Raw genomic sequence first — 25,235 nt, 5'->3', positions numbered from 1 at the left:
AGTGCTACTGTGTGAAAATAATATTTACCTTCTGTGGCGAAGGGGTCTGTTATAACAGGCTCTGCTGTTGAAGAAAGAGGTCATGATTTTAATGTCACGATGATCAATGTTTCAATGAGTCTAGACGTTCATGAGTAACACAGACTTGAGCTAATTGTTTTGAGAATGGAAACTTCTGTAAGTTACGTTTTGGAAAGAAGAGGTGTGGAAAGAATGAAAAGGTAGTCAGGGTTGGCATAACTTGCAGGACTGGTATGCTGCAAGTGTCTTTGTTTTGGCATGTTTATTTTCTCTAACTTTGCCCTAATCCTAACCTTAACCACCCGCTAGCATGCTTAAACCAAACCCTAGTCTCACGTGGCTATCTTTTACAAATCTCGTCTTGTTGACACAACTATTGGAAGTTTGGACAACCCTTGCGTTTGATTGCGAGCTAGATTGTTGCAAGTCAGAATTGTTTTCAGAAACACCGCTTCTGTTTGCAGCTCCACCCATGATACATTTCTGATTGGTTTGATAGGTGGCAACGGGTCACTATCCCTTTTGACTATCTTTCTGCCAACAAATGGGTGTCAGAGGCTACGCCAACCCATAACCACTCGCTAGCATACTCAACTTAACCTCTCGTGCATGCATGTAAATTACGAATCACACAATGTTTAAGTTTCTTGTGAGATGAAATTGCTTCAGAATCACGGAGTGCCTTTAGATTTCAGTTGCTGAATAGGATAGAATAGAAATAGAATAAAATAGAGAAGACTAGAATGGAATGGAATATAAAAGAATAGGGGTATTACCCTTTGCTTTCTCTTCTTTGGCAGGCTTCTTCTCAACAGATTTTTCTATGTTAGAAAGGAATACCAATAAAACAATTGTTATGTGTTTCTGAAAATCTTCTAAACATTTTTGTGCCATTAACCAGGTTTCCATCCAAACTTGTCACGACAGAGCTGATGTAAAGAGCAAATTTGTTGGTAAAATTGGTTGGTAAACTATGTCGACAAAACAAAATACGTTAGACAAGGTGGGATCTTTTTGAGTCTGTAAAATGAATGTGAGAAATAGCAGTGGAAACGTCTTTATGCGCAAATATTGATATAATAACCATCATATTAAAGTTGGAGTCACGTGATGATATCTTGTGATACCACTACAACTACAAACATTTTTAAAGTGGCATTATTTAAGTGACTAGTGTTCCATTTATTAAAGTGGCCAATGATTTCAAGTCTGAATGTAGGCAGCAGCCTCTCTGTGCTAGTGATGGCTGTTTAACAGTCTGATGGCCTTGAGTCTATCGGTCCCAGCTTTGATGCACCTGTACTGACCTCGCCTTGTGGATGGTAGCTGGGTGAACAGGCACTGGCTCGGGCGGTTGTTGCCCTTGATGATCTTTTTGGCCTTCCTGTGACATCGGGTGCTGTAGGTGTGCTGGAGGGCAGGTAGTTTGCTCCCGGTCATGCGTTGTGCAGACCGCACCACCCTCTGGGGAGTCCTGTGGTTGTGGGTGGTGCAGTGGCCGTACCAGGCAGAGATACAGCCCGACAGGATGCTCTCAATTGTGCATCTGTAAATGTTTTTGAGGGTTTTTGGTGATAAGCTAAATTACTTCAGCTTCCTGAGGTTGAAGAGGTGCTGTTGCGCTGTCTTCACCACACTGTCTGTGTGGGTGGACCATTTCAGTTTGTCAGTGATATGTACGCCGAGGAACGTAAAACTTTCCACATTCTGTCCCGTCGATGTGGATAGGGGGGTGCTCCCTCTGCTGTTTCCTGAAGTCCACGATCATCTCCTTTGTTTTGTTGACATTGAGTGAGAGGTTATTTTCCTGACACCACACTCCAAGAGCCCTCACCTCCTCCCTGTAGGCTGTCTCATCGTTGTTGGTAATCAAGCCTAGCATTGTTGTGTTGTCAGCAAACTTGATGATTGAGTTGGAGGCGTGCATGGCCACCCAGTCATGGAAGAACAGGGAGTACAGGAGGGGGCTGAGCACGCAACCTTGTGGGGCCCCAGTGTTGAGGATCAGTGAAGTGGAGATGTTGTTTCCGACCTTCACCACCTGGGGGCGACCCGTCAGGAAATCCAGGACCCAATTGCACAGGGTGGGGTTGAGACCCAGGGCCTCGAGCTTAATAATGAGCTTAGTGGGTACTATAGTGTTGAATGTTGAGCTATACTCAATGAACATTCTTACATAGCTTTTCCTCTTGTCCAGATGGGATAGGGCAGAGTGATGGCGATTGTATTTTCTGTGGACCTATTGGGGCGGTAAGCAAATTGAAGTGGGTCTAGGGTGACAGGTAAGGTGGAGGTGATATGATCCATGACTAGCCTCTCAAAGCACTTCATGATGACAGAAGTGAGTGCTATGGGGCGATAGTAATTTATTTCAGTTACCTTTGCATTCTTGGGTACAGGAACAATGGTGACCATCTTGAAGCATGTGGAGACAGCAGACTGGGATAGGGAGAGATTGAATAAACACACCAGCCAGATTGAGGACGAGGCTAGGGATGAGCCCTGCGAGGGTTGACACATTTAAATGACTTACTCACGTTGGCTACGAAGAAGGAGAGCCCACAGTCCTTGGTAGAGGGCTGCATCAATGGCACTGTATTATCCTCGAAACAGGCAAAGAAGGTGTTTAGTTTGTCTGGAAGCAAGATGTCGGTGTCCACGGCATGGCTGGTTTTTCCTTTTGTAGTCCGTGATTGTAGGTAGACGCTGCTACATACGTCTTGTGTCTGAGCCATTTAATTGTGACTCCACTTTGTCTCTATATTGACATTTAGCTTGTTTGATTGCCTTGCGGATGGAATGACTACTGTGTTTGTATTCTGCCATATTCCCAGTCGCCTTGCCATGGTTAAATGCTACAGTCTATATGCTGATAGAATTTAGGTAGTTTTTTTCTCAAATTTGCTTTGTTACAATCCCCAGCTACAATAAATTGAGACTCAGGATATATGGTTTCCAGTTTGTATAAAGTCCAGTGAAGTTCCTTGAGGGCCGTTGTGGTATCGCCTTGAGGGGGGATATACATGGCTGTGACAATAACCGAAGATAGTTATCTTGGAAGATAATGCGGTTGGCATTTTATTGTGAGGAATTCTAGGTCAGGTGAACAAAAGGACTTGAGTTCCTGTATGTTGTTACAATTACACCATGAGTCGTTAATCATGAAACATACACCCCTGCCCTTCTTCCCAGAGAGAGGTTTATATTCCTGTCTGCGCGATGCACTGAGAATCCAGGTGGCTGTACTGACAGCATATCCCGAGAGAGCCATGTTTCTGTGAAACAGAGTACATTGCAATCCCTGATGTCTCCCTGGAAAGCAACCCTTCCCCAATTTCGTCAACTTTGTTATCTATGGACTGGACATTAGCAGGTAATATACTCGGAAGCGGTGGGTGGTGTGCACGCCTCCGAAGTCTGACTAGAAGACCGCTCCGACTCCTCCGGTGGCGTTGTTTTGGGTCGGCCTCTGGAACCAGTTTAAATGCCCTGGACAAAGGATCCACTTCGGGAAAATCATAGTGCTGGTAAGTTGACGCCGCTCTGATATCCAATAGTTCTTCCCGGCTGTATGTAATAACACTTAAGATTTTCTGGGCTAACAATGTAAGAAATAATACATAAAAAAGAAAATACTGCAAAGTTTCCTAAGGACTAGAAGCGAGGCAGCCCTCTCTGTCGGCGCCATTTTTTGTGCTATTGAAAAGCAACAGGGTAGCTATCATTTGGTAGATTCAGACCGGGTTTCAGACAAACAGAAATAAATGGCTAACTGCACTTGACTTAGCACTACAATCCTGATTAGGAGGTGTAATAGAGGAAGAAAATTCTATTCGATCAGGCCACACAAAACTATATCAATCTACTGTTCTTTAAATATCACTTTGATTCCAACTATATATGTTGTGTTAAGTTCAAAGATTCAAAATACTGATAGAAATGTTGAAAAACCTGTATAAATCACTTCATTCAAATATAAACAGAACACTTTACATTAAGTTATGGTACCCTTTAAGTGGGTTGTATAGGGTGTATTGTAGTTTTAAACAGTTAAAACTCAAACCTAAAACTCATTCAAATTGTGGATTTGTAATTTTGGTGCTTGTCCAATAGCAAGTTTATATGTCTATGTATGACTCCCTTTTGAAATGAATGTGAAATAAAATGTACTATTATTAAAGAGAGAAAAGAGAGATCCATGCGATGTCTTGTAAAAGCGGAAAATACTCTATAACTAAAGTGTGGTGAGCTTTCAGCGCCTGCCGGCTGCAGTAGCATCACCCAAGTGGGTGCTGCACAAAGTTATTGGAGTTTGCTATACGGAAAGGTGGGCAGGACGTCAGAGATGGTGAAATATACAGTACGTCCAGCGGCTCCCGACTTGTCCATGTCTGACTGACACACTCTCCGAGCAGCTACCGCAGTGCTCTCTCCGCTCAGTGACCAACGATGCACCCTTCAATTCACCTTTTATTTCCCTAAATCTAGACATATACTAATTTTAATTTAATTTTAGTCTGTATACTGCAATTAAGCTTTTAGTTTGAGAATGTGAACAAGATCAAATAAACCTTACTATGTATTTAATAAAAGCAATAATTGATTACAGTATAAACCCGTTATTTTACAGTGAAAGAAATGTGAATGACAATGCAGTAGCTACCTTTCCTGGCAGGGGCTTCCTTAGTTTCCTTAGATTCAGGTTCTGCTTAAGATAAGACAGGGAAATGATTGGCAATACAAAAGCATGTTTGTCAGTCATTGCAAAGAGACAACTGAGGTTAAAAAAGAGCACATAATACAATGAGTTGGTTTACTTCAGAAACTGCAAAATAAACCAAAGAGTGATTCATGGCTTTATAGCGAGCAAAATGTATTAAAGCACAAACTTCAACTCAAATTGCACTACCCTGAAAGTATTCCAAAAAGGCAGTCTAGAATTGATCAAACAAGTTGGCTTTGCAACGACATTCTGGAATTTCTACAGCTGCCAAACAATACATGAATACCTTTCATTACAGGGACTGATTTGGAAGCCTCTGCATTGACAGGAGAGAAAACAATCTAAAGAAATAGGACTACTCCTCGATCTTCAGACATTTCAGACTGTTCATAAACAGCATTCAGTAAAGGTAAGGATGTTATTTAGACACTGTCAATGTGTGATAATTATAATAATTAACATTGTTGCTGTGTTAATACTGGAATTACCTACCATTTTTCACAGGTCTGACCTTCTCCTTTGGAGCATCAGGCTCTTATGAAAAAAAGAGAGGCATACAGTGCCTTCAGAAAGTATTCATACCCCTTAACTTATTTACATTTTGTTGTGTGTGCTACAGCCTGAATATAAAATGAATTAAATGTTTTTTTCTCACCCATCTACACATAATACCCCATAATGACAAAGTGAAAACATGTTTTGAGAATTTTTTGCATATTTATAAAAAATGTAATACAGAAATATAGTATATCATTTACATACGTATTCACAACCCTGAGTCAATACTTTAAAGAAGCACTTTTGGCAACAATTACAGCTGTGAGTCTTTTTGGGTATGTCTCTAAGAGCTTTGCACTCTAGATTGTACAATATTTGCCAATTATTCTTTTAAAAGTTCTGTCAAGTTGATTGTTGATCATTGCTAGACAGCCATTTTCAAGTCTTGCCATAGATTTTCAAAACAATTTAAGTAAAAACTGTAACTAGGCCACTCAGGAACATTCAATTTCGTCTTGGTATGCAGCCAGCCTGAATCAGGTTTTCATCTAGGATTTTGCCTGTGCTTATAGCTGTATTCTGTTTATTTTTATCATAAAAAACTCTTTAGTCCTTGCCGATGATAAGCATACCTATAACATGATGCAGCCACCACCATGCTTGAAAATATGATGAGTGATACTCAGTGATGTATCATGTAGGATTTGCCCCAAACTTAACACTTTGTATTCAGACAAAAAGTGAATTTATTTGCAACAATTCTAGCAGTATTACTTAAGTGCCTTGCTGCAAACAGGATGCATGTTTTGGAATATTTGTATTCTGTACAGGATTACTTCTGTCAGTTGGGTTAGTATTGTGGAGTATCTTCAAAGTTGATGATCCATACTCAGTTTTCTCCTAACACAGCCATTCAACTCTGCCTCACCTAAAGCCCATTCTTGTGGGAAGCTGCTATAAACCACCAAGTGCTAACAGTCAGTATCTGGATAATATGTGTGAAATGCTTGATAATGTATGTGATATCAACAGAGAAGTATATTTTCTGGGTGATTTAAATATTGACTGACTATCATCAAGCTGCCCACTCAAGAAAAAGCTTCAAACTGTAACCAGGGCTTGCAACCTGGTTCAGGTTATCAGTCAACCTACCAGGGTAGTTACAAACAGCACAGGAATTAAATCATCATTAATTATTGATCACATCTTCACGAATGCTGCAGAAATGTTCTTGAAAGCAGTTTCAAGATCCATCGGATGTAGTGATCACAATATAGTAGCCATATCAAGGAAAACCAAAGTTCTAAAGTCTGGGCCTAATATAGTGTATAAGAGGTCATACAATACGTTTTGTAGTGATTCCTATGTTATTAATGTAAAGAATATCTGTTGGTCTGTGTGTAATGAGGAGCAAACAGACATTGCACTTGACACATTTATGAAATTGCTTATTCCAGTTGCTAGTAAGTATGCACCTATTAAGAAAATGACTGTAAAACGGTTAAATCCCCGTGGATTAATGAGTAATTGAAAAATTGTATGGTTGAGAGGGATGAGGCAAAAGGAATGGCAAATAAGTCTGGCTGCACAACCGATTGGCAAACTTATTGCAGAAATCATTGAGAAATCATGTGACTTAACTGAATAAAAAGAAGAAGAAACTACACTATGAAACCAAGATAAATTAAATAAAGAATGATAGTAAAATGTTTTCGAGCGCCTTAAGTGAAATTCTGGGAAAAAAGGCAATCTCAGCTCCATCATTCATTGAAACAGATGGCTTATTCATCACAACAACTGATATTGCCAATTACTTTAATGATTTTTTCATTGGCAAGATTAGCAAAATTAGATATAACATGCCAGCAACAGACGCTGACAATACACATCCAAGTATATCTGACCAAATTATGAGAGACAAGCATTGAACTTATAAATTCCGTAAAGTTAGTGTGGAAGAGGTGAAAAAAATTATTGTTGTCTATTAACGATGACAAGCCACCGCGGTCTGACAACTTGGATGGAAGATAATAGCGGACGATATTGCCACTCCTATTTGCCACATCTTCAGTTAAAGAATACTAGAAAGTGTGTGCCCTCAGGCTTGGAGGGAAGCTAAATTAATTCCTCTACCTAAGAATAGTAAAGCTGGCTCAAATAGCCGACCAATCAGCCTGTTATTAACCCTGAGTAAACTTTTGGAAAAAATGGTTTGACCAGATACAATGCTATTTTACAGTAAACAAATTCACAACTCACTTTCAGCATGCTTATAGAGAAGGACATTCAACAAGCACAGCACATACACAAATTGGCTAAGTGAAATGTATGATAAAAAGATGGTGGTTTCTGTTTTGTTAGATTTCAGTGCAGCCTTTGACATTATCGATCATAGTCTGCTGCTGGCAAAACGTATGTGTTATGGCTTTACACCCCCTGCTATATTGTGGATAAAGAGTTACCTGTCTAACAGAACACAGAGGGTGTTCTTTAATGGAAGCCTCTCCAACATAATCAACGTAGAATCAGGAATTCTCCAAGACAGCTGTCTAGGCCCTTTGAGGAAAGCCAGAGTTTCTATGTATGCGGATGACTCAAGACTATACATCTACTACAACGATTGAAATGACTGCAACACTCAATAAAGAGTTGCAGTTAGTTTCAGAGTGGATGGCAAGTAATAAGTTGAATAAATATTTCTAAAACTAAATGCATTGTATTTGGGACAAATCATTCACTAAACCCTAAACCTCAACTAAAGCTTGTAATAAATCATGTGTAAATTGAACAAGTTGAGGTGACCAAACAGCTTGGAGATTCCCTGGATTGTAAACTGTCATGGTCAAACATATTGACACAACAGTAGCTAAGATGGGGAGAAGTATGTCTATGATAAGGCGCTGTTCTACCTTCTTGTCAGCACTTGTCAACAAGGCAGGTCCTACAGGCCCTAGTTTTGTCGCACCTAGACTACTGTTCAGTCGTGTGGTCAGGTGCCACAAAAAAGGACTTAGGAAAATTGCAATTGGTTCAGAACAGGGCAGCACGGCTGGCATTTGGATGTACACAGAGAGCAAATATTAATAATATGCATGTCAATCTCACCTAGCTCAAAGTGGAGGAGAGATTGACTTCTTCACTGCTTGTGTTTATGAGAGGTATTGACATGCTGAATGCACCGAGCTGTCTGTTTGAACTACTGGGACACCCATGCATACCCCACAAGACATGCCACAAGAGGTCTCTTCACAGTCCCCAAGTCCAGAACAGACTATGGAAGGTGCACAGTACTAAATAGAGCCATGATTACATGGAACTCTACTCCACATCAAGTAACACATGCAAGCAGTAAAATTTGATTTAAAAAACAGATTAATAAAACACCTTATGGAACAGTGGGGACTGTGACGCAACACAAACACAGGCGCATACACACACACACACGATGGCATACGCACTATACATACTTGTACATATGGATTTTGTACTGTATATATGTGGTAGTGGTGGAGTAGAGGCCTGAGGGCACACAATCTGAATGTATTGTAATGTTTTTAAAATTGTATAAACTGCCTTAATTTTGCTGAACCCCAGGAAGAGTAGCTGCTGCCTTGGCAGCAGCTAATGGGGATCCATAATATATACGAATACAAAATACCACGAAAGACTCACAGCTGTAATTGCTGCCAAAGGTGATTCTTCAAGATATGTTAGTGAGTTGTGTTTCATATTGTTTTAGCAAATGTTAGAATTTTTCTTCCACTTTGATATTACAGCGTATTTTGTGTAGATCGTTGACAAAGAAATGACAATTAGATCTATTTTAATCTCACTTTGTAACACAACAAAGTGTGGAAAAAGTTAAGGGGTGTGGATACTTTCTGAAGGCGCTGTGCATATAGAAATCTAAGCTATATCCAGGTGTCATCAGATCCGGAGGACATGAAAACAGAGAACTAACAGAGATCCAACAGTGATTAAAATGAACAAAAACGACACCTGTACCTTTCGTTACAGTTGCTGGGTTAGCCTTCTTTTTTGTAGCTTCAGGTTCTAGGTCAAATACAGAACAGTTTTGAATGAGACCCTATCTAAATAACAGTCGAAGGGTATTGAGTTGACAGAAGACATGAATGGGTGAGCATGGAAACTAAATCCATATACTGTACCTTTCTTAAGAAGGTCTGGTTTGTCCATCTCTTTCACACCCTCAGGTTCTGAATCAAGTAGGAACAAGAAATGACATAGCATTATTACAGCACGGCTCTTAACTGAAGGTGTGATAAAAACATCAGCTTTAGGAAAAGATGATTTTGCTTGTCCTAAAGCTGATTATTTCACAAGTTTTTGTGAAATGACAAAACATTACAAAGTCATGCAAACATTACATTTGAGTTGAATATTGTGTAGTGTTGATTGACAATGTAGGCTGTGAGGGGAGGATAGCGGTTGTATATTGAAGGGAAAATATATAATTTCTCAGTATATATAAACCATATGCAATTTTCTGTACATAGTATGTACATGTAAAAACAGACCGAACACTTTCACAAAAACGTTACTTTGTAAAAAAAAAAGAAGATGAATCTGAAATAAATCAATACCTTTTGAAGGGGATTCCTGGTTTTGATTCTATTAACGCCTATTAACGTTACTTAGGGGTGGCAGGTAGCCTAGTGGTTAGAGCATTGGATTAGTAATCGAAAGGTTGCAAGATCGAATCCTTGAGCTGACAAGGTAAAAATCTGTTGTTCTTGCCCCTGAACAAGGCAGTTAACCCACTGTTCCTAGGCCTTCATTTAAAATAAGAATTTGTTCTTAACTGACTTGCCTACTTAAATAAAGGTCAAATAAAAACATTTTAAAAAATGACCGTCGAGTAGGATTGCGGCTTGCTAGGTGGATGGGCCTTCAAACTGCAGACTCCCACTCCGAGGGTCACGTATTCAATCCCAGTGCTAGGCACTATTGGTGCGCTGGTCAGCTGTTTGTTCATCTCTGCACTCTCTCGCAATTGCTAATAACCCATCTGCATCCGCCTGACTATAGTTGATAAAGTGAAAACCTGTGACCCGCACCCGACACTTACCTGCTAATATAGAAAATGTGCTGTAGGCTACAGTCAGAGACTTTATTTAAATAGGTTTCTAGGCTAGGGATCAGGGATCAAATGCATAACATTTTTATAAAAAACTGGATTTTCTGTGCAAAATCTCCAAATGACATCAGTTTAACTGGTTGTAAGGAAATTGAAAGCTGTGAAAACAACCCAAACTGTTTCTGATAAGATTTCAGTTCGGCTTGGATGCACATTTTATGTGGCTGAAATACTATCAGCTTTCATGATGCTGATAAAGACAGCAACTCCACAGTCATTTTGCATTCTCTCTGAAACAAATAAATCCTATTTCTCCGCTCCCTAGTCAAAACGTGTCCTGTGTATACTTTCACTGCAAGAAATGCTTAATTCAGTAGGAGTTCATGTTAAGACTATCAAATCAAATTTTATTTGTCACATGCGCCGAATACAACAGGTAGACCTTACCGTGAAATGCTTACAAGCCCTTAACCAACAATGCAGCTCAAGAAATAGAGTTAAGAAAATATTAATACTAAATTAACTAAAGTTAAAAAAAAATAAAGTAACACAATAAATTACGCAAATATACATATTTCACCACAACTGAATCAAAATAAATGAAAATACATGTAAATCTATCTTCTGCTAAAAAAACGTTTCCCTGAAAAACAAAACCTTGAATTGAATCAGTACCTTTCTTATGAGATACTGGTTTGGCCTTTTGGTTGGGAGCCTCACGTTCTAAACAAAGACACAAATTTAAGTACTATGTTAATAGTTATAATGGAGGTTAGGGCAGACATGAAGTACAACTAACAATTTCTATTAAAAAGGTTTCCCAAATTCAGACATCTGGGAATTGGTAATCTAATGTACTGTGTATACTGTAGACATGAATTACATGCTACCGTTACATAATAAACAACAATGAAATACAAAGGATGATAGGATTGTTATCAAATAAACTTATTAAATAAGAAAAATGGGAGTAAGTTCTATTACCTTTCTTTGCAGGGGCTGGCATGGCCTTCTCTTTCAGAGCAGGTTCTGAATCAAATGAAAAAACAATATTTTTACTGCATCCCATTAAGTTATATTATGCGTGAGGAACTGAATGGGAAAGATATTGCAATAAGAACATCAATATTTTGCTATAGCTGCTACTTTGGCTTTCCCTTTATAAGCTTTAGACTCTAAATCAAACAAGAATTTAAAACAATGAGAAGCCATGATAAGTGGAGCAGTACTCTACTAACAAACACAGCTAACAAACAAAAGATGACCATAAGTATCTAGGTATTCTACAAAAGCCCAAAACTTTTGTAGATATGGAACATCAATACCTTTCTGTATACGGACTGGTTTGATCTTGTCTTTGGAAGTATATGATTTAGCAGGAGAGGTCTGAATAAAATCTGTTTGTGTAATTCAATTTCAACATTTTCATTATGCATTACATTTCTTAAGCACCTCTATCTTCACAGTCCCCAAGTCCAGAACAGACTATAGGAGGCACACAGTACTACATAGAGCCATGACTGCATGGAACTCTGTTCCACATCAAGTAACTGACTCAAGATGTACAATTAGATTTAAGAAACAGATGAAAAAAACACCTTATGGAACAGTGGTGACTGTGAAGCAACACAAGCATTGGCACACACACACACACACACACACACACACACACACACACACACACACACACACACACACACACACACACACACACGATAACATACACACTATATACATACACATGGATTTAGTACTGGAGATATGTGGTATTGGTGGAGTAGGGGCCTGAGGGCACGCAGTGTATGTATTGTAATCTTTATAAACTGCCTTAAATTCGCTGGACCCCAGGAAGAGTACCTGCTGCTTTGGGAGCAGCTAATGGGAATGCATAATAAATACAAATACAAACTATGAAACTCCTATAAAATCCCCATTGGCCTCATGGTGAAATCCCTGAGCATTTTCCTTCCTCTCTGGCAACTGAGTTAGGAAAAATGCCTATATCGTTGTAGTGACCGGGTGTATTTATACACCATCCAAAGTGTAATTAATAACTTCACCTGCTCAAAGGGATATTCAGCATCTGCTTTTTTTATTTTTACATATTTACCAATCGGTGTCCTTCTTTGCAAGGCATTGAAAAACCTTTTTGACTTTGTGGTTGAATCTGTGCTTGAAATTCACTACTTGATTGAGGAATGAGTCCATGCAAATTATGTGATTTGTTAAGCATATTTTTACTCCTGAACTTATTTAGGCGTACCATAAGAAATTGGTTAATTTTTGTTAATTTATTTTAAAAAATTATACAAACAAAATTCCACTTTGACATTATGGGCTTTTGTATTGTATTGTTTTGTATTTATTATGGATCCCCATTAGCTGTTGCTTTGGCAGCAGCTACTCTTCCTGGGGTCCAGCAAAATTAAGGCAGTTGTGTGCAAATCAGTGACACAAAATCTAAATGGAATACATTTAAAATTCAGGCTGTAACACAACAAAATGTGGAAAACGAAAGGGGTGTGAATACTTTCTATAGACACTGTATTTCATTTTATATGAAGAGTCACTCATTCAGTGTTGGGAGCTACGTAACGTTTAAAATACATTCATTATTTGTGTGGACCCCAAGAAGAGTAGCTGCTGCTTTTGCAACAGCTAATGGGGATCCTAATAAAATACCAAAATACCAAGTTAGAGGAAGCAAGGAAGCAGACAATTTGGCCCCGACTTACAAATGCAAATGAATTGCCATTGTAAAACTTTCTCCCACATCGTTTTGCTAATTTTCAGATGCATCGAATTGTTCTAATTGGAAGCTAATAATTCACAAAATATATTTAGCATTAGTAAATCTTATGTACGTCCAAACACTACTGTACATGGATACCTTTTTTTACAGAGACTGGTTGGGCCATTCCTTTGGGATTATCTGCTTCAATAAGAGAGAGCACCATCTAACCAATCTCATTTGCTGACTAGTTTTAAACATTTCAACACTTCATGATGTAAGGAATTAATTTATAAACATATGAAACAAAACATACCGTCGCTATCTGATGAAAACCTTGTAACTCAATTTGAGCAAATCTTATTTTTTTGGACATTTTTGAAAGCAGTAACTCCCCTCAATGTACTCTGAACATTATAACTCTAGGACCAAGAACATTTATTCAAAAAAGCTTCTGAAGTTTCATAATTGTGTGTTCGTTTCCATTTCCTGAAAAGTTTCTGTTTTGGAAATAAACTAAGAGATTTTCATCAGACGTCGAGGAAATCTTGATTGTGTACAAGGTGATGCACATTTTGACAAATATAACATAGCTAAGGAGTTGTTGGTGCTGGTTCGGCCTACTCAGACTCTAGATTTGAGTATTTTCCAGTGAAACACAAATTGGATTGGTTTAATTTACAGACAGATCAGTTGAGAAATTATTTCTCAACCTTTCCTCAGAGCTGTTGGTTTGACATTGTCTTTTGTAGCTTCAGTCTCTGTGTTGTCCGTAAAAATACAAAACATTTAGAGCACAAAAATAAGAATTACACTGCAAGAATAAAATGCCAAAATCCCTTTGAGCATGTTTGAGATGCTCTGAATTGACGTGTACAACAGGGTGTTCTAGTTCCCGCCAATTTCGCACAGCCATTGAAGAGGAGTGGGACAACATTCCACAGGCTACAATCTGTTGATCAACTCTATTCAAAGGAGATGTGTCGCACTGCATGAGGCACACCAGACAATGACTGGTTTAATGATCCACAGCCCTACCTTTTTTTAAGGTATCTGTGACCAAGAGATGCATATCCCAGTCATGTGAACCCCATAGATTAGGGCCTAATGAATTTATTTCAATTGACTGATTTCCTTACATGAACTGTAACTCAGTAAAATCTTTTCAAATCTTGCATGTTGAGTTTATTTTTATTTAGTGTACGTTTCAATTATAATACTTGAATTCACTCATGAAATGGTGAATTTAAATTGTACTCAATTTGAAATGCAACAACCTGCAAGTTATGGGTTTGGAATTGTATTGATATTCGACTGTTTGAATAGGAATTCATTTGGGATTCTAAAATAATGGGATTCAATATTTGTGCATTTCCCAGTTAATAGAAAAATAACATTTAGTATAAGAAAATGTACTACAGGATTTGTTTTAAATCATTTCAACTTGTTTCCCTATATGTCCAGTATAGCTGGACAAACTGAACAGTGACATGATCAGTCTGACAGCCTGAGGGAATTGAATTCCAAATTGGAATGTGTGGAATTGCTTGGGACAATATTGAATTTGGAATTACATTTTTGGAATGTACCTTACGTTGTAATGAAGAGGAATTGAATTATTTCTTTAAGACTGACCTGGAATTTGAAATGAATTGATGGAATTTACAGGGAGATGGAATATAATTAGAATATGTGGAATTAAAACCAGCCCTAGCTACAGTGATTTTTGAAAGGGCGTAACAACTATATAACATTTGTCTTTCTTTTCAGGCACATCTTTAGCCTCTTTCCATGCCACAGGCTCTACACTCCAAGAAAACAATTGCTTATTTGGCCACCTGAAAGGGTAAAGGTCAAAGGAAATTTAAATCAAGAGGGCTGTTAGGATATGATAGTAAACCCCATAAAAACCAACGAGTCAATTGCAACCAACGGGCCGAATGTAGACCTATGCTACGCAATAAAGCTGGATTTCTTGAAACACTACTAACAGGAGATTACATGCATCGGCATGCTAAGCTAAGCTTGATTGCAATAAAAAATCCACGAGGATAAACCAGCAGATCAGTTGTTACCGTGTTGCTGCTAAAGAAGCCTAAGAAGCACTGTTGAGCATTAGAAAATTCTAAAGCATTCTTAAGAGGCCAAACACTATCAGTACCTTTCTTAACAGCTACTGGTTTGTCCTTTTCTTTGGGAGTATCTGCTTTGACAGGAGATAATAACATCTGAACAATGTACCTAATAACTTTACATTCAAACAATGTGCTGTTCATCAACATACGTGGTAGAGCATGTATTACATTACTTGCTGTAAGCATGTACAGTATATTCGGAAAGTATTCAGACCCCTTGACTTTTTCCACATTTTGTTACCTTACAGTCTTGTTCTAAAATTAAATACATTGTTTTTCCCCCCTCATCAATATACACACAATATCCCATAATGACAAAGCAAAAAGCATAGAATTGTCTTGGGTATGACGCTACAAGCTTGGCAAACTGTAGTTGGGGAGTTTCTCCCATTCCTCACAAGCTCTATCAGGGTGGATGGGGAACGTTGCTGCACAGCTATTTTCAGGTCTCTCCAGAGATGTTAGATCGGGTACAAGTCCAGCCTCTGGCTGGGCCTCTCATGCACATTCAGAAACTTTTCCCAAAGCCACTACTGCATTGTCATGGCTGTGTGCTTGGCTGTGTGCTTAGGGTCGTTGGCCTGTTGGAAGGTGAACCTTCGCACCAGTCCTGAGCGCTCTGGAGCAGGTTTTCATCAAAGATCTCTCTGAACATTGCTCTGTTCATCTTTCCCTCGATCCTGACTAGTCTCCCAGTCCCTGCCACTGAAAAACATCCCAGCAGTATAATGCTGCCACCACCATGCTTCACCGTAGGGATGGTGCCAGGTTTCCTTCAGACGTGACACTTGGCATTGAGACCAAATAGTTCACTCTCCCATAAATGCTTGATTGGTTAGTGCTGCAGAAATGGTTGTCCTTCTGAAAGTTTATTCCATCTCCACATAGGAACTCTAGAGCTCTGTCAGAGTGACCATCGGGTTCTTGGTCACCTCCCTGACCAAGGCCTTTCTTCCCCGATTGCTCAATTTGGCCGGGCAGCGAGCTCTAACGAGAGTCTTGGTAGTTCCAAACTTCTTCCATTTAAGAATGATGGAGGCCACTGTTCTTGGGGACCTTCAATGCTGCAGAATTTTTTTTGTATTCTTCACCAGATCTGTGCCTCGACAGAATCCTGTCATTGAGCTCTACAGATCATTACTTCGACCTCATGGCTTGGTTTTTGCTCTGACATGCACTTTCAACTGTGGGACCTTTATATAGACAGGTGTGTACCTTTCCAAATCATGTCCAATCAATTTAATTTACCACAGGTGGACTCCAATCAAGGATGATCAATGGAAACAAGATGCACCTGAGCTCAATTTCAAGTCTCATAGCAAAGGGTCTAAATAAGGTATTTATTTTTTGCAAAAATGTCTAAAAACCTGTTTTCACTTTGTCACTATGGGGTTTTGTGAGTAGATTGCTGAGGCAATGTATTTATTTAATCCATTTTAGAATAAGGCTGTAATGTAACAAAATGTGCAAAATGTAAAGGGGTCTGAATACTTTCCAAATGCACTGTATATATACACACACACAAACAGGAAATCACATTTTTGACTGCACTGGGCCTTTTAAGAAATTATCAAATTTTGGCAGCCCCTCAGAAAAATTGCTTTGTTACATGAAAAAGCTTAAACGCAGCTTAACGTCAGCAGTTGAACACTACGTAAATACCTGTCTTTACAGGGACATGTTTGGCCGTGTCTTTGGAAACCACTGGTAGTATAGGAAATAAATGTTAGCATACATTTCAGTCAGTGGAGGCTGCTGAGGGGTGGACGGCTCATAATAATGTCTGCAATAGAGTCAATGGAATGACATCAAACACTTCAAACATGTGGTTTCCATGTGGTTGATACTATTCCATTGATTCCCATTACAGCCATTATTATGAGCTGTCCTCCGCTCAGCAGACTCCACAGACTTCAGTGTTTGTCAAAGTTCTGTAAAGTTAGAGTTCTGCAAAGTTATCAAAAGGGGTGTGAATCTATTATGTATATTGTTTTTTTACGTTACAAAAATTGATTTCACAGTATTAAAAAACATACACAGAGAACATGCAGAACCTTCAGAAAGAATTCGCACCCCTTGACTTTTTCCACATTTTTGTTGTGTTACAATGTGAATTTAAAATGGATTAAATGTAGGTTTTTTGTCACTGGCCTACACACAATAACCCATAATGTCAAAGTGGAATTATGTTTTTTGGAATTATTATTAATTAAAAATGGAATGCTGAAATGTCTTGAGTCAATAAGTATTCAACCTCTTTGTTATGGCAATTCTAATTAAGTTCAGGAGTGAACACTTGCTTAACAAGTCACATAAGTTGCATGGACTCTGTGCAATAATAGTGTCTAACATAATTTTTTATGACTACCTTATCTCTGGGCCCCACACATACAATTATCTGTAAGGTCCCTCAGTCGAACAGCTAATTTCAAACACCGCCCCACTAGATCCACAGACCATCGCACTGCACACTGCCCTATCCCATCTGGGCAAGAGGAATACCTATGTAAGAATGCTGTTCATTGACTATAGCTCAGCATTCAACACCATATTACCCTCCAAGCTCATCATTAACCTCGAGGCCCTGGGTCTGAACCCCGCCCTACGCAACTAGGTCCTGGACTTCCTGACAGGCCACCCCCAGGTGGTGAAGATAGGAAACAACACCTCCACTTTGCTGATTCTCAACACTGGGGCGTGCCTAGCCCCCTCCTGTACTCCCTGTTCACCCATGACTGCATGGCCATGCACGCCTCCAACTCAATCATCAAGTTTGCAGACAACACAACAGTGCTAGGCCTGATTACCAACAATAACAAGACAGCCTACAAGGAGGAGGTGAGGGCTCTGGGAGTGTGGTGCCAGGAAAATAACCTCTCACTCAACGTCAACAAAACAAAAGAGCTGATCGCGGACTTCAGAAAAGAGGCAGAGGGAGCACCCCCCTATCCACTTCGACGGGACCGCAGTGGAGAAAGTGGAAAGCTTCAAGTTCCTAGGCGTACACATCACTGACAAACTGAAATGGTCCACCCACACAGACAGTGTGGTGAAGAAGGCGCAACAGCAATAGGTGCAACAGATGGCGCAACAAATGATGTATCAATACCCTCAATAACTACAAAGATACAGGTGTCTTTCCTAACTCAGTTGCCCGAGAGGAAGGAAACCGCTCAGAGATTTCACCATGAGGCCAATGGTGACTTTAAAACAGTTACAGAGTTTAATGGTTACTAATGTAATACTGCAAAGAATGTGGCAAAGCAATTTTTACTTTTTGTTCTGAATACAAAGTGTTATGTTTGGGGCAAATACGACATATTACTGAGTACCACTCCCCATATTTTTAAATATAGTAGTGGCTGTATCATGTTATGGGTATGCTTGTAATCGGACCGGGGAGTTTTTCAGGATAAAAAATAAACAGAATGGAGCTAAGCACAGGCAAAATCGTAGAGGGAAACCTGGTTCAGTCTGCTTTCCACCAGACACTTGGGGATTAATTCACCTTTCATTAGGACAATAACCTAAAATACAAGGCCAAATCTACACTGGAGTTGCTTTACAATAAGACAGTGAATGTTCCTGAGTTCCTTAAATCTGATTGAAAATCTATGGCAAGACCTGAAAATGGTTGTCTAGCAAAGATCAACAGAGCTTGAAGAATTTTGTAAAGAATAATGGGCAAATGTTGCACAATCCAGGTGTGGAAAGCATTTAGAGACTTACTGCCTGAGATACCTTCGCAATGCAAATTCACGTCACGTCATCAGAGTGCGCAGCTGAACATTGTAAACTGGAAAACACTTGGTTTGTTAATTTTGATTGAAACAAAACCGATATTCAATAAATACAAATACAGAACTAGGTTTTGATGGATTCCACGACGTGGTTAGCTTTTAACAGCAAGGGCCGCTATTTCTTGTCCTGGAATGCCTCTTAACAGACAGGTTTATGCCTGATTGACGGACACGCTAAGCTGTTAGCCATCAAGCTAACAAAGTTGGTATCAGATGAGTTTTGCAATGGAGCCCCCTTTGTCTGGAGAAATGTTTTTATGGTTCCAGCGCGGTAGGAGCTGTATCTATTTGGCACTGTTTCGGGGTAAACCGGACAACTTGGAGTTCCAATGCGGCAATTGTTTACATGCAGAGGATTTTAGGCTTGGGGTGGCTTCATTGATCATGCAGGTCGCCAGCCTAAGTAAGAAACTGGGGAAAACGTAGAGTGATAAATGTTAACATTTTCAACGCCATTGGCTGGGCTGCGTTTGCGCTTGTTGGATGCATCTCTGCCTGTTCACTGGCCGGTGTTGCCCGGAGCTCTCCCATCTGATAGCGGAGTAGAAGGAGCTCAGCAAGAGGAGCAAGACAATCAACAATGGTTGCATGTCACGAGCCGTGGAAGCCGAAGACGGCGACTTCCCACAAAGCAGTATACACTCCCAACGAGAGGCCTGGAGAGGATACAAACAGTGAATAGTTTTGCCGTCCTGGAGCCTGATCTTCCTGCACCTTCGTCGCTGGGGGTGCCTGTGTCTGCGACCGCAATGCCTACAACTACTAAGTCGACAACCTTCTGTCCCTGGATGTGGCAGGCCTCAAAGTTATCCTGCCTATCTCCTGTCCATAAAGGGTTCTCCGAATCCTGAGAAGCTTGGGAGTGGACGGATTTGCTCGTCCTTCTCGCCAGCCGTAATTCTGGGTTGCTCCATGATAAGAAATGTGACCGTTCCTTGTGCAAAAACAATGTCTTATCCCGGAGCTCGAGCAAATTACATTAGTAAGCTGCTCCCGAAAGTACTACGCCAGGACAAGGAAATCGATTCTATCGTAGTCCATGTGGGTTTTAATGACATTATGAAGGGCAATTCTGAACAGTTGAAACTGGATTTTAAAGAGTTGATTGACTATCTGCTAAACACTAACAAAAGACCCATCATATTTGGCCCTCTGCCATCTCTGAATCGCGGCATTGAAGGCTTTAGCAGGATTCTTTCTCTTCACAATTGGCTACGTGATTATTGCAGCTCAATGGGTGTAGCTTTTGTTGACAACTTCAACACCTTTTGGAAACAAAACATGTTTTATAAGGATGGAATCCACCCAAATCATTTGGGATCCTGGATCCTTTCACAGCACTATAAGGCTACGTTGAGACAATGACTTATCAATGTCTCAAACCCAGCTCAACTAATCCCTACTGTTGTGACACATAGCTGTCATAATGCTTCAGCAATTGTACATTACACTAGAGGCATCAGTAGACACAATATAAGTAAACTAATTGATGTCCCTTTACCTGCCCTGAATGCCTCTACTAATCATACAACTATTAAATGCAGTAATCATGTGCATATGAACCACATTTATACTGTTAGCACTAAGCCGGTGTGCCCTAGGAGGAAGTCCACTGTGAGCAGCTCATCCGGCACTAACATAAAGAACATGAGCACATCTACTGCTGCTAAGCTTCCCAGTAAAGCAATGAAAGCAAGTAAGCATCCCAGAAGAAAAGTGCTCAAAATAGCCCACATTAATATATGTATTTTAAGAAACAAGGTTCATGAAATCAATAATTTGTTAGCGACAGATTACATTCATATTCTGACTATTTCTGAAACTCACTTAGATAATACCTTTGACGATACAGTGGTAGCAATACAAGGTTATAACGTTTACAGAAAAGACAGAAATGGCAATGGTGGAGGTTTTGCTGTTTATATTCAGAATCACATTCCTGTAAAGGTTAGAGAGGATCTCATGTCAAATGCTGCTGAAGTTATATGGCTAACCTTAACCTTAAGCCCATTCTGGTTGGAAGCTGCTATAGACCACTAAGTGCTAACAGTCAGTATCTGGATAACATGTGTGAAATGCTTGATAATGTATGTGATATCAACAGAGAGGTATATTTTCTGGGTGATTTAAATATTGACTGGCTTTCATCAAGCTGCCCACTCAAGAAAAAGCTTCAAACTGTAACCAGTGCTTGCAACCTGGTTCAGGTTATCAGTCAACCTACCAGGGTAGTTACAAACAGCACAGGAATTAAATCATCATTAATTATTGATCACATCTTCACGAATGCTGCAGAAATGTTCTTGAAAGCAGTTTCAAGATCCATCGGATGTAGTGATCACAATATAGTAGCCATATCAAGGAAAACCAAAGTTCCAAAGTCTGGGCCTAATATAGTGTATAAGTGGTCATACAATACGTTTTGTAGTGATTCCTATGTTATTAATGTAAAGAATATCTGTTGGTCCGTGTGTAATGAGGAGCAAACAGACATTGCACTTGACACATTTATGAAATTGCTTATTCCAGTTGCTTGCAACTGGAATATGCACCTATTAAGAAAATTACTAAAACGGTTAAATCCCCGTGGATTAATGAGGAATTGAAAAATTGTATGGTTGAGAGGGATGAGGCAAAAGGAATGGCAAATAAGTCTGGCTGCACAACCGATTGGCAAACTTATTGCAGAAATCATTGAGAAATCATGTGACTTAACTGAATAAAAAGAAGAAGAAACTACACTATGAAACCAAGGTAAATTAAATAAAGAATGATAGTATAACGTTTTTGAGCGCCTTAAATGAAATTCTGGGAAAAAAGGCAAACTCAGCTCCATCATTCATTGAAACAGATGGCTTATTCATCAAAACAACTGATATTGCCAATTACTTTAATGATTTTTTCATTGGCAAGATTAGCAAAATTAGATATAACATGCCAGCAACAGACGCTGACAATACACATCCAAGTATATCTGACCAAATTATGAGAGACAAGCATTGAACTTATAAATTCCGTAAAGTTAGTGTGGAAGAGGTGAAAAAAATTATTGTTGTCTATTAACGATGACAAGCCACCGCGGTCTGACAACTTGGATGGAAGATAATAGCGGACGATATTGCCACTCCTATTTGCCACATCTTCAGTTAAAGAATACTAGAAAGTGTGTGCCCTCAGGCTTGGAGGGAAGCTAAATTAATTCCTCTACCTAAGAATAGTAAAGCTGGCTCAAATAGCCGACCAATCAGCCTGTTATTAACCCTGAGTAAACTTTTGGAAAAAATGGTTTGACCAGATACAATGCTATTTTACAGTAAACAAATTCACAACTCACTTTCAGCATGCTTATAGAGAAGGACATTCAACAAGCACAGCACATACACAAATTGGCTAAGTGAAATGTATGATAAAAAGATGGTGGTTTCTGTTTTGTTAGATTTCAGTGCAGCCTTTGACATTATCGATCATAGTCTGCTGCTGGCAAAACGTATGTGTTATGGCTTTACACACGCTGCTATATTGTGGATAAAGAGTTACCTGTCTAACAGAACACAAAGGGTGTTCTTTAATGGAAGCCTCTCCAACATAATCCACGTAGAATCAGGAATTCTCCAAGACAGCTGTCTAGGCCCTTTGAGGAAAGCCAGAGTTTCTATGTATGCGGATGACTCAAGACCATAAATCTACTACAACAATTGAAATGACTGCAACACTCAATATAGAGTTGCAGTTAGTTTCAGAGTGGATGGCAAGTAATAAGTTGAATAAATATTTCTAAAACTAAATGCATTGTATTTGGGACAAATCATTCACTAAACCTCAACTAAATCTTGTAATAAATAATGTGTAAATTGAACAAGTTGAGGTGACCAAACAGCTTGGAGATTCCCTGGATTGTAAACTGTCATGGTCAAACATATTGACACAGCAGTAGCTAAGATGGGGAGAAGTTTGTCTATGATAAGGCGCTGCTCCACCTTCTTGTCAACAAGGCAGGTCCTACAGGCCCTAGTTTTGTCGCACCTAGACTACTGTTCAGTCGTGTGGTCAGGTGCCACAAAAAAGGACTTAGGAAAATTGCAATTGGTTCAGAACAGGGCAGCACGGCTGGCATTTGGATGTACACAGAGAGCAAATATGAATAATATGCATGTCAATCTCACCTAGCACAAAGTGGAGGAGAGATTGACTTCCTCACTGCTTGTGTTCATGAGAGGTATTGACATGTTGAATGCACCGAGCTGTCTGTTTGAACTACTGGGACACACATGCATACCCTACAAGACATGCCACAAGAGGTCTCTTCACAGTCCCCAAGTCCAGAACAGACTATGGAAGGTGCACAGTACTAAATAGAGCCATGATTACATGGAACTCTACTCCACATCAAGTAACACATGCAAGCAGTAAAATTTGATTTAAAAAACAGATTAATAAAACACCTTATGGAACAGTGGGGACTGTGACGCAACACAAACACAGGCGCATACACACACACACACGATGGCATACGCACTATCCATACTTGTACATATGGATTTTGTACAGTATATATGTGGTAGTGGTGGAGTAGAGGCCTGAGGGCACACAGTCTGAATGTATTGTAATGTTTTTAAAATTGTATAAACTGCCTTAATTTTGCTGAACCCCAGGAAGAGTAGTTGCTGCCTTGGCAGCAGCTAATGGGGATCCATAATATATACGAATACAAAATACCACGAAAGACTCACAGCTGTAATTGCTGCCAAAGGTGATTCTTCGAGATATGTTAGTGAGTTGTGTTTCATATTGTTTTCACAAATGTTAGAATTTTTCTTCCACTTTGAAATTACAGCGTATTTTGTGTAGATCGTTGACAAAGAAATGACAATTAGATCTATTTTAATCTCACTTTGTAACACAACAAAATGTGGAAAAAGTTAAGGGGTGTGGATACTTTCTGAAGGCGCTGTACATATAGAAAACTAAGCTATATCCAGGTGTCATCAGATCCGGAGGACATGAAAACAGAGAACTGACAGAGATCCAACAGTGATTAAAATGAACAAAAACGACACCTGTACCTTTCGTTACAGTTGCTGGGTAAGCCTTCTTTTTTGTAGCTTCAGGTTCTAGGTCAAATACAGAACAGTTTTGAATGAGACCCTATCTAAATAACAGTCGAAGGGTATTGAGTTGACAGAAGACATGAATGGGTGAACATGGAAACTAAATCTATATACTGTACCTTTCTTAAGAAGGTCTGGTTTGTCCATCTCTTTCACACCCTCAAGTTCTGAATCAAGTAGGAACAAGAAATGACATAGCATTATTACAGCACGGCTCTTAACTGAAGGTGTGATAAAAACATCAGCTTTAGGACAAGATGATTTTGCTTGTCCTAAAGATGATTGTTTCACAAATGTTTGTGAAATGACAAAACATTACAAAGTCATGCAAACATTACATTTGAGTCGAATATTGTGTAGTGTTGATTGACAATGTAGGCTGTGAGGGGAGGATAGCGGTTGTATATTGAAGGGAAAATATATAATTTCTCAGTATATATAAACCATACGCAATCTACTGTACATAGTATGTACATGTAAAAACAGACCGAACACTTTCACAAAAACGTTACTTTGTAAAAAAAAAAAGAAGATGAATCTGAAATAAATCAATACCTTTTGAAGGGGATTCCTGGTTCTGATTCTGGTTATTACAATTAACTAAAACAAATGGTGTTTATATAAAACTATATTGATCACAGCTCTCTTGTTTGTAGGGGACTCTGATTTAATGAAACATAAAACCAGCCCATTCTCTTATGGAATACACCAGAAGGTGCCGATTCTGCAGGTACCAGATTACATTTGGACCTGGCGAAATGTGGAAGCTATACAGTCCACTAGGGGCAATGTGAGCTCCTATTAACGTTACTTAGGGGCGGCAGGTAGCCTAGTGGTTAGAGCATTGGATTAGTAACCGAAAGGTTGCAAGATCGAATCCTTGAGCTGACAAGGTAAAAATCTGTTGTTCTTGCCCCTGAACAAGGCAGTTAACCCACTGTTCCTAGGCCTTCATTGAAAATAAGAATTTGTTCTTAACTGACTTGCCTACTTAAATAAAGGTAAAATAAAAACATTTAAAAAAATGACCGTTGAGTAGGATTGCGGCTTGCTAGAGGATTGTGGATGGGCCTTTAAACTGCAGACTCCCACTCCGAGGGTCACGTATTCAATCCCAGTGC

General features: G+C 39.4%; 1 protein-coding gene across 4 annotated transcripts in view; it reads right to left on the bottom strand.

Moving 5' to 3' along the window:
- si:ch211-266g18.10 (axoneme-associated protein mst101(2)) overlaps positions 1–25,235 on the bottom strand; it is a 176,266-nt gene that overhangs the window by 4,680 nt on the left and 146,351 nt on the right. For 3 of the 4 annotated variants that reach the window (XM_029766873.1, XM_029766874.1, XM_029766875.1), the window contains 12 exons: positions 24,234–24,281; positions 24,070–24,117; positions 16,869–16,910; positions 15,233–15,274; positions 11,325–11,369; positions 11,016–11,063; positions 9,412–9,459; positions 9,248–9,295; positions 5,237–5,278; positions 4,685–4,729; positions 798–842; positions 29–64 (listed from right to left, as the gene is read on the bottom strand). In XM_029766873.1, the coding sequence (XP_029622733.1) occupies positions 29–64; positions 798–842; positions 4,685–4,729; positions 5,237–5,278; positions 9,248–9,295; positions 9,412–9,459; positions 11,016–11,063; positions 11,325–11,369; positions 15,233–15,274; positions 16,869–16,910; positions 24,070–24,117; positions 24,234–24,281 (537 nt within the window). The remainder of the gene's footprint in view (positions 1–28; positions 65–797; positions 843–4,684; positions 4,730–5,236; positions 5,279–9,247; positions 9,296–9,411; positions 9,460–11,015; positions 11,064–11,324; positions 11,370–15,232; positions 15,275–16,868; positions 16,911–24,069; positions 24,118–24,233; positions 24,282–25,235) is intronic. The other variant, XM_029766872.1, reaches the window with a different exon arrangement.

The sequence above is a fragment of the Salmo trutta genome, chromosome 12 (genome assembly GCF_901001165.1).
Source record: "Salmo trutta chromosome 12, fSalTru1.1, whole genome shotgun sequence".
Lineage (NCBI taxonomy): Eukaryota > Metazoa > Chordata > Actinopteri > Salmoniformes > Salmonidae > Salmo > Salmo trutta.
Note: the sequence above shows the minus strand (reverse complement) of the source record. Positions and strands in the feature narration are given on the sequence as shown.